This window comes from Cynara cardunculus, assembly GCF_001531365.2.
Source record: "Cynara cardunculus var. scolymus isolate 2C chromosome LG 16, CcrdV1, whole genome shotgun sequence".
Classification (NCBI taxonomy): Eukaryota; Viridiplantae; Streptophyta; class Magnoliopsida; order Asterales; family Asteraceae; genus Cynara; species Cynara cardunculus.
In genome coordinates, this window is record NC_037543.1 from 3,788,973 (window position 1) to 3,799,627 (window position 10,655).

Sequence of the window (10,655 nt, forward strand, 5' to 3'; positions counted from 1 at the left end):
TGTTTGTAATTAGTTATAATATATTATATTATTAGAGATTTGTTTCAATTATATTTTAAAATATTATAATTGATTAATTATCAAGATATCTGTTTTGATCATTTTACATTTTTATCAAGTTATCAGCTAGGTTTGTTAAATTAATTTATTCATCAACTAGCTTATCAGCAAACAGTTAACTTATGAGCTAACAGCTAGCTTATCAGCTAGTTTCCCAAACATAGCCTAAAAAAATGAAGTTCCAAAATACTGAGATATATATTTAGAGGTCAATAAAGTAAGCCTTCTAAAAATATATATTAATATTTTATTCAGCTTTTCTAATTATACATATAGATTAACAGTTTAATAAATAAATAAAATAATACAATAATAAATACATATATTATTTTATTATTACAAATGTTTTTAATAAGGCACCCATCATTTTTAATGTTTTTTTAGTGGTTGGGTTGGAGATGCACTCAGCTCAACTGACAATAAAGTTCGAGAACTGAAACTTTGGGGGTCCCTCCTCATAGATCATCCGTTCAAGTCCTTTCAAAGCCATTGGGATTCTTCTAGCTGTGTCCTCAAGGCCTTGGTTTAATCGAGATGCAGACAAACTGACCTAAACAACCATGGTAAACAAAAAAAATATTTCCTCCGTCACAAAATAAATGTCTACAACGAAATAATACACATAAGTTGTTTATCCGAACACTCAAAAGTGCTTATTATCGGTGTCACACCGGAATAAGTCAATAAGTTGTTTCTATAAGCAATCCCAAACACCCCTTTAATATAAAAAATCCTCAAAATCTTTATTTTAAAGAATCTATTGAAGATGTTATAACCGGTTTTCTTTTAATGAATTTGACCCAATAATTATGCCAGCGGTGCAAGCGAGGGCCAATTAGTGTAGTGGTGACCAAGCCATTTTGTCAAGTGTCGTAATCGTGGATTGTTTGCGCGTGAACATCTGGTTCAAGTAGGTCGGACGCAGACCCACGAGTCTGTATCCAGCTGTGCCGTCAAGGTGGGTCATGGTTGCACCCACATGGTTAAACTGGTCACCTAATTTTAATATGAAAAAGCCGAAATGGTTCGTTTGTTTGACCATTAACCAGCTGCCACATAAGCATGACCTCCATTTTTCTTCTTTTATATCCGAAATCTATATCTATACTACCTTCAAAAGTTTAAAAAACATTTTTAATGTACAAAGTACTATATATTTATACAAAAAATCTTAAAAATCTTAAAAATAACTTATAATGCATTAAGTACTACTACTTTATGCGTTCAGTCATAAAATCTATTAATCTACGATTAAAATAACATATAGTACAAGTTACCAATACACATTATTACCTTTTCTTTTCATGTTCTCAAGATACTTTTGACACTCATGCATTCACCCTCTCATACCTCTATGTCTTCTCCTCACCCCCTCCCCCTCTCCCCTCCCCCCTCCCCTAAGGTGAGTCTCACACTGATATTCACTATGAGTTATTAAAAGTTCTCTCATTCATCTCTCATTCAATTGCTCTAGAACTATCGGTCTCGGTCTCTTGATTCTTTGCTCTTTGTATAAATCGAACACATTTGTGCAGTCGTTTAAATATGTTGGATTTTGAATATATTGGTTTGAGTTTTGCTCCAAAGGTCAAAAGTATCAAGAGGTCACATGTTCAAATCCAAAGAGAAATAAAAATCTCATTTATGGCCACGGAAGTTCAAATGTGGTGACTTTGAACTATCTGCAGGTGGTCGCCCTGGGATTAATCAGCTCGCATGGCGAGTTGGATATCCAAGTTAATAAAAAAAACTGTCATACATTTTTTTTTCATCGATAAACTGTAATTGAAATCATAACTCTTATTTATTCAAATTGTATTAATATATAAAGATCAAGTGTAACTTATATTATCGTAAGCTTCAAAATCGTTAAAATTCACATCTCCCGCCACATTGCACGGATACAATACTAGTCAATTACTAAAAATGTAATTCAATTATTTATATAATTTTTTTATAAATTATTTATAAATAATAAAATCCAATCCGATTCAAATCCTACGAACCAAACATACTGATGATCCAAATTCATTCCGATCCAAATCCCTCCAGATCCAAATCCCTAAAAACAAACCTACAAACCGAACCGACCCTTAGACCTTCCTTTGGTATGCTCGTGATTAAAAAAAAGTCGGCTCCCTTAAAAACTTCGAAAATACACCAGAATATCATTTTACAAAACGAGCTTCTCAAAAAGGTCATCGAGCCGACTCGTCAAATACGACCATATTTCGACACCGGAAAAGAGCATAACTCGAATAAAAACGGAAAACGACATGCACCAAAGGTTAATCCTAGATCAATACGACTACAGTTACAAATCCATCAAATCCGATTCCTAGATTACAGCTTCTACAATTCAAGTCAGAAACCACTTAAACTACGAAAGCATCATACAACGATACCAGATTCCACATAATGAACGGTCTTCAATAGCCACGAGCTCGGTTTTGGGTTGTCAATTGCGGAGCATGTTCATGGTGGAGTTTGGCCACCCCATATTGGAGTACATCGGCATGGGTGGTGGTTGTTGGTTTGCATTGTTGTAGGAACCAGGGGCCCGATGAAGCGGACTGCTACCGCTATCGTCAGATGACTCGCTTGAAGGTCCTTCGGACGGTGGAGTGGTTCCAGGCACAGACCCGCCGCCGCCAAAGTTCAACATGTTTGCAGGGGTGGCCGACGGTGGGGGGTTGCTAGATTTTGGTTTTTTGGCATCTGCAATGAAGCTGCCGACAACCACCTACCGGAGAGAGATCGAGATTATTTTATTATTGCTCATATTGATTGAATCACAATTGTTTATAGTTAGAGAGACAGAGAGAGACCTGTACGGGTGTGGCGGCAACTAACGATCCAGCGACTCCACCGCCCAAAACCCGACCATCAGAACCTGCAAGGGAAACACTCAGTCCACTTGATCTGCTGCTGTGGTTACCGTTACTGTCTGCGAGCAGGAAGGAACCCGATAAAGATATTATCTCGAACCGGCCCTGAAAACAACATTGTCAACCGAGTAAGATTTCTCATCAATTCAAGCAAAAGAAAACCCGATTCAAGTAGAAACTCTTGGGAGTGGAGAGTTGCCGGATGCAAAGCAACTTGCATGCTCGTTTGAGTGGGTTAAAGCCCGAGGTTTTCACGGAAACGACCACTATACCATTTTGGCTAGATGCCGAGTCTGCATATATCTTAACCCCTAGAGCCCACCTTCGGATGGGACATAGCGGGCTCATTTGGTTTATTAAAAGTTTAACATTATTATAAAGGGTAAAATTGTCATTCAGTTGATTAAAAGGTATAATAATCATACATTTCTAAAACTGTACGCTTTTTCATCATGGACATTTATTTTGGGCAGGAGTATAATAACCTTAGAACGAGGTTTTAATAAAAGGTGCGAACCTCATATGTTACAGTGCCGCCAGACATTGCTGGCTGACGAAGAGTTACGTTGCTGATGGCGCCATTTGCCGATAGAATACAAACAGTACGAGGTCCTTGCTGCGAGAAAGCCGTGATCTTCGAGGCTATATCCTATCAGCATAAAAAGAGTTCAGATTATAAACCGACGCCCCCAAACCACACATCCACAATCGCAAATGCTCAAAACGTAAGCCAAAAAAAACAAACAGATACGTAATATATAGTCTTCATGAATAAAAATATTGACATTGTTGCAGAATGAGTAGGAGGTCTGGGATCCGACACCGGGTACCACCAACCAACCAACCACACCGGGATACGCAATATACGCAAAAGGCAAACAAATAAAACCTAATACAACTTGGGTTGGGTTCCAGTGAGAATGGAAGGGTGAGATTAGAAGTGATCAAGGGTCCAGATCATGTCTTACGCTTCTCACCTTAACTCCTATTCTCACACGATCCTTCATCATCCAACTCATCTTCTAACATAGACGATGAATGGATTATACTAAAATCCCCGCATAAAAAGTGAGTGTGTTTTTGGTGGTATTAACCACAATTAAGAAGCACAATCATTCCAAGGTGATATGACTATATGCTCTACTACAACATGATCATGAGTTCTTTGTAATCACAAAAGTACCTTAATGGAATGAAACTCACCTACCAAGGTCACTCAAAAGGCATGTTATCGTTTTCAAAGTGGAAGGCTACATAAAAACCATAAAACTAATCTAAAAGAAACAACTTCCATTGTTTACAACATGGTGCATGTTATTCACCGTTGACACTGCATTGGTAGCGTAGTTGAGGGTAAAAGGGAACTAGAGACCCTAAAAGTCGGGGGTGACATTGGAGACACAAGGATTATTGCATTGGTCGTTCCAAGACCGAGTACCCATGTGCAACTTCGGCCGGAACGTATGGAAGACAAGGAGGTATAAATCAACATTGGGAATCAAAGGATACCCCAACCAAACAAGTCCAAGAATCTAGGTTCCATGATTCAGAAGATGAGGTCGAGGATCATATAACTTGGAAGATAAGGGCAGGGTGGTTAAAGCAGAGAGTTGTCATTGGAATGATATGCGACAAGAAAATCCCGCTAAAACTGAAAGCAAATTCTACAGGGTAGCCATCAAACCGATCATGCTTTATGTTGTATGTGTTTTGAGAGTGAGGCAACAATGAATCCGTGTGAAAGAAAGTTGGAAGTTGTAGAAGTGAGGATGCTCAGGTGGACTTATGGTAAGACCATGTTAGATTGGATACCAAATGAGGTTATTCGGGAACCGTTAGGGAGGAAGTTTGTAGTAGTTTGCACACATATGTAACTGAGAAGGATAGAAAGTATGAAGGTTGACCGGTGAAGAGGAAGGGGCATGCCAAGGAGAACATGGGAGGAGCAGTTGAGGAGGGACATGCATGGCCAGCTTCGGCATTTTTTAGGATGTAACCTATGAAAGAAATGTTTAGAGGCTAGGGATCAAGGTAACGAACTATGTTAGCCTGGGAGATACCTAACATGGTAGACGGTGAGCATGAGAGGGTGCAGAGGTGGCACTTAGGTTACTAGAGCCTTTTGTTAGATAGAGAGTTGTTTCAATTTTTCTTGCTTTTACCGTGTATTTATGCTAGTCATAGTTTTTCCTCCTTAGATTCTCTGTCGTTCTTCGTTTTTCTTCATGTTATAGTAGTCGTCAGTACCACGATCTATAATTCCCTAGTTAGTTCACTATACATGGTTGTTGTTTGCACACACTAACACACTCCTATGTCACCATGCTACTTCTCTCACATGTTTGCTTTTATTTTGTTTTGCAAGCAGAGGGTCTTCACAAAATTAACATCTCCATCCTTTGGGGTAGAGTTGAGGCATGTATATATTCTACCTCGCCCCCCTACATGTGTACATTGGGTTCGCTTCATTTGGTTTTTAATAAACATATGAACCTTTTTCATCATTGCGAGCGTCTATAATCTTTTCCAACAATTATGTCATAAGCCAACTCAATAAGTTCTTTCTTTTTGATGTTCCCATGTCAGGAATGTAAGATACGTACCAGTGTATGTACAAGAACAAACATATATAGGAGTTCATATTGATATCTTTTGAATTATCTGCGTGAATTACTTACTATAGATGGTTTGTAGCAGTAGCACATGTAACAAACATAACGATCCTCCAACACTAATGGCAAAGCTTCTCCAACTACGAAACTCGTCAATATGAGTGGCCTTATTTGGAGCTAATTCAAATACAATCTTACTTGATCCAACTTCTAAACCATTGCATTCTATGTAATCTTGGAATTCTAGAAAGTTCTCTTTTAAGCAACTTAAATATATCTTTGAAGGAGCTATTGTATTTACAAACATATTTCTAAAACCTATTTATCCCTTGACAACAAACGTTTTTATATTAAATTGATACTAAAATTGCATGAACGTATCTTTAAGTCCTTACAAGTTGTTCATTGTTTATTTAGGCAAAACCAACGACATATCGTTCTTCAAAATCTTGTAGTTATTCATTAATGCATGAATACAATAGGCAAAACATAAATCACGCATAAAGACCATAAACATGAGTCAGATTATTTATTTATCTACAAACACACACACAATATAATATTTACAAATATATATATATATATATGTGTGTGTGTGTGTGTGTATAGGGTTGGGTTCCCGTAAGAATGGAAGTTGTGGTGAGAAGGGTGAGAAGAGATCTCCACCCTTGGCTCAATCCTAATTGAAGATCAACACTAATGTGGTGCACCGAGATGCACTGGATCAATTCCTATGATAAACACAATTCATGGGGTGGGGGTGAGATTAAAAGTGATAGATCCCTCCTTATATTTCTTACCTTAGCTCTTATTCTCACACGATCCTTCATCTATATACAGATCTCTTATTACGCTTCTCATCTTAACTCTTATTCTCATACGATCCTTCGTCTATATAAAAATCCCTTCTTACACTTCTCACCTTAACTCTTATTCTCACACAATCCTTCGTCTATATATGTATGTATAGAAGCACATAAAACAAAAGAAACTTTCATCTTCATGGTTTGCACTTAAGATGTTTTAAGTTAGAAATGACTCCTAATTTTGGAAAGACACAAATATATAAGATAGAGAAAATGGTATAGCACAATAATGTGTGTTACTTTGTTAATATACTATGTGCAACATGCCAGAACACATTTATATATGGAAGACATGCATGAGAGACAGAGAGTGATAAAGTATCGCTCGTAAAAAAAGGAAACAATTGGCTCTGCAGAGGGAAAATAATGCATTGTGTAACCTCATCTCTCCGTCTCTTGCATCTATATCTATAAATTGTTTCAAAATTTTAACCCAACTCTTGCGTCTCCCATTGTTGCAGTCTTTAACACAAAGTACCAACATTTCCTTTCCCATGTTCCCCATTGTTGCAAATGACATTTTAGGATATGATGAAAACCCACCGTGTGCATATAACCCACCACACCGACATAAGAATTCACACGGGGATGACATGTTTCATGGATATGCATCAAAGTCAACATAAAAAAGGATGCATCTATAGGTTTGATCTCACTTTCAACCCTAGGTAAATATTGAACATAAAATCCATACCATAAATACCAACATATAACATGCAACCCCTAAAATTCAAATTGGAAAATGAGAAAAGCAAACAATTGTCATCCACTAGTTAAAGACGAAGCATTAAGAACACATCTAGTCAAAGCAAGGTTTCTATTGTTTTAACATCTAATTCAATTATCTTTACATAGCGAGTCACGAGCATCAAAACGTCTTATACAACTTACTTAATTTTATGTTGAGAGGCGGTAATTAAGGTCGTGTGGAAGCCTCAATAACCATGTCATAAACAAGGCTAGAGCCAAGCTCAGCCACGAGCCCATCAAATCATGGTCTTGTTATAGTAAGGATATAAATGCAGAATGCAACTCTCAGACATTGATCCATAAAGTCGTGTTGGCTTATCGATACTGATAGAGTAATATCATAACATACTCATCCACAAGTTGGGGCACAGTGATAGAATCATTCTAATTCGTTAATCAGTTTTTCTATTACGCGAACTTAGGACACATAATAAAGATCAATCTACATGGATATATTTAGTGACTCCTTCCCCTCTCTCTCTTAACTGATAAGATTCCAAATCTCACATATCTTAATTAATGATCCTTCTCTTGTTAACACACCCTTCTAGACCTAATTATTTCGTATTCTTCTTTTTGGTTTAGTTTTCTTTACGAACACAAAATGCACACATAAACACACGAGCATAGAAAGAGTTCCATCAATCAAAGTGGAAAAAAAATGCGTTATTCCAAGAAAGAAAAAAAGCTTGGTGAGATATTGTTGGGAGCAAAATCATACGAGATTGTTATAGTACTTTAAAGATAAAATATGATTCATATCTCCAGAATTTTTGATCGCCTTCTTTCTTTCTTTCTTAGAAAAGCTTCTTGAAGCACCACTTATGTGCCCTATTTTGACGCATAATATAAAACCGTTCATTAATATACAAGATTTATCGAAATGCATGTAAGATGATCACAATAACTTGCAAGAACTACGAGCTCAATTAATGTGCGACAACACCAACTAGACGCTTACAACATTATTTATGATAAAAGTAATGATTCAGTTTGTGCGAATTGTTCTTGTAGATCTCTTTGCATGTGTTTTTCGTTCATTTACAGGAAAAATGAGGAAACTTTTCCTTAACGTTGATGCAACGTTTTTAAGAACTTGTTCCTCTGCTTACAAATAAAAAAGAACTTTCATATTATACAAACAAAAGATTTATTGAACTCAAATAAAGACATCAATCATATGGGAAAGTTCATTGATTAAGCACTTACTAAAGCCCCCTATTTTAAAGAAATTATGATGTAGTTCTTAAATCCAAAAACATTTATTAAACACCTCCCTTTTTATGGAAACTATAATGTAGTTCTTAAATTTAAAAACATTTATTAAACCACCCTTTTTTTATGGTAATTATAATGTAGTTCTTAAACCAAAAGACATTTATTAAAGCTCCCTAATTATTAGGATATTATAATGCAATTGTTAAATGGAGAAAAATTAGAAACAATCATCAAACATAGATCTCCGTTTTCAAGAGCATACGTAAAAGTTGAGAGCAATACCTCTCCTGCTTTAACTGTGATGACATGAGGCGTAAAACCAACACCCGGTGCACCTGTAAGATCAAATAAGATAGTTAACAAGATACGGATTCGGTAACACATAAAACGAAATGACAAAAACATCCTAAACGAAAACAAGTGATTGCTACTCAACAAGAATCATAATTCAAAACACCAATAATGAGACCTAAATAAAACTATCATATTTGAATAAGAATTGAACAAAACCGGTAAGAGTTAACAAAACGATTGCCCTAATAAGCCAAATTAACAACTAATTCACATGTGAATACAAATAAAGATCACAAAAACTAAGATAATAGCTTCTATAGGCCCCAACCCCTCAATTTAAATGCTAAAAATCAAGATCCTATCCTCATCAAGATTTTTTTTTTTATAGATTGACATCATTCCTAAGGTTCATTCCAACTCCGGTATCATGGCTTTCCCTGTAAATTACGCAGCCCAAGATCCAACCCTTTTCACGAAAGATGCAAGATTTAGCACAAAAATGCAACAAGAATCATCTAATCAACATGAAATTTAACAAAAAAGAGTAAAATTTTAAAGAACGGTTATAACAACAAACACCCAAATTTTTCACCTAAAGCATCCAACTGTTTCTTCCCTGAACCCGGTGGTCTCCCTCTGTGTTTCTTGGCAGATGAATCGGTGTTTGGGGTTCCACCACCGGCGCTACCACCATCATTTGAAGTCTCCAGATGCCCAGCGCCGGCACCGGCACCGGCGCTAGACCCAGTTGTTACAGGAGCAGGAGCCAAACCAAGCGCAATGTTGCCGTCAGGCGACGGCGAATACTTCCTCGGCCGTCCTCTCTTCTTCCTCGCCGGCTCAATGTTAAACCCACCGGACCTAAACCCCCCAGGAGGCGACGATCCGTCGCCGAACTGGTCAGAAGCATCAAAAGGGAAACGTTGTTGCATCGAATCGTGAGTTATCATACTGTTGTTGTTCGCCGGGGCAGCAGTGTTGGAGTTGTTAGGTAGGTGGTGGTGGTGGGTGTTGTATGAGTTTGGTGGCATCATCATCCCCAGCGGCAGCTGCTGTTGGTGGTGGGTCTGGTGGCGTTGTAGCGACGGCGGTGGTGCTAAAGATTCTCTCGAGTCCATTTTCTTCCACAGGATCAAGCAGAAGCTTTTGTGGGTTTTTCGTTCTTGATCTTGAAATGCAGGTGGATCCTTTTTCGTCTGCTCGAAACCTAAAAAAACGATTTAGGGGTTTGAAGAAGGGGAGGAAATTAGGGTTTTAAAGAACAGATTTTTTTGATTTTGCTGCCGCCGTATAAACACGAAACGGTGATTACATCTACTACTACCAAGTTGGGTATTGTTGTAAAGGTATGCAGAGGTTTTGACACCTGGTGTGGTGATCATGGTCAAATCTGCTTACACATTTCGTCGGCAATTTTGAATCTTCATCTAAATCTATGCACTCTTTTTGACTATTAAAAAAATCAATTTAAATCTTTGATTTAAATATATTTCATTTAAAACAAAAAAAAAAACTTATTATTATTCTTGTGAGAATACTAGAAGAGTACTCGCGCAATGCAGCGAGATACATCGTGTTTTTAATATTTCATTTTATTTGTTTTTATTTTTGAATAAAATATATGTTTGACGATATCATAAAAAATTGACAAAAATATATCGATATTAGTATCAAATTAACTATTTGAAATTCATCATTTTTTTGTGTAATTTTTTAATCCAATTTTTTTATAATTTAATTTATGTACAATAACGAAGTAATTTATATTTGGTTTAATAATATAATTTTTTATAAAGATAATAATTATTTATTTTGTTGGAACTTGATAATTATTCTAATTATATTTTAGATTTTTTATATTTTAAAATGAGATGTTCATCCTCTATTTGATTATGTTTGTCCGCAATTATTTATACGAATTCAAACATCGAGCTTTAATAAGTTGTACTTATGCATAATTACTTGTA

At 36.5% G+C, this 10,655-nt stretch overlaps 1 protein-coding gene across 1 annotated transcript; it reads right to left on the reverse strand.

Annotated features, from left to right (window-relative positions):
* Positions 1–2,338: 2,338 nt before the first annotated feature.
* Positions 2,339–9,972, reverse strand: LOC112529835 (AT-hook motif nuclear-localized protein 8-like). Its single transcript, XM_025141258.1, has 5 exons — positions 9,281–9,972; positions 8,677–8,729; positions 3,466–3,597; positions 2,889–3,053; positions 2,339–2,803 (listed from the first exon to the last, which is right to left on the reverse strand). The coding sequence occupies exons 1-5, from the start codon at positions 9,804–9,806 to the stop codon at positions 2,519–2,521; spliced, it is 1,161 nt and encodes a 386-aa protein (XP_024997026.1). The 5' UTR covers positions 9,807–9,972; the 3' UTR covers positions 2,339–2,518.
* Positions 9,973–10,655: the final 683 nt, after the last annotated feature.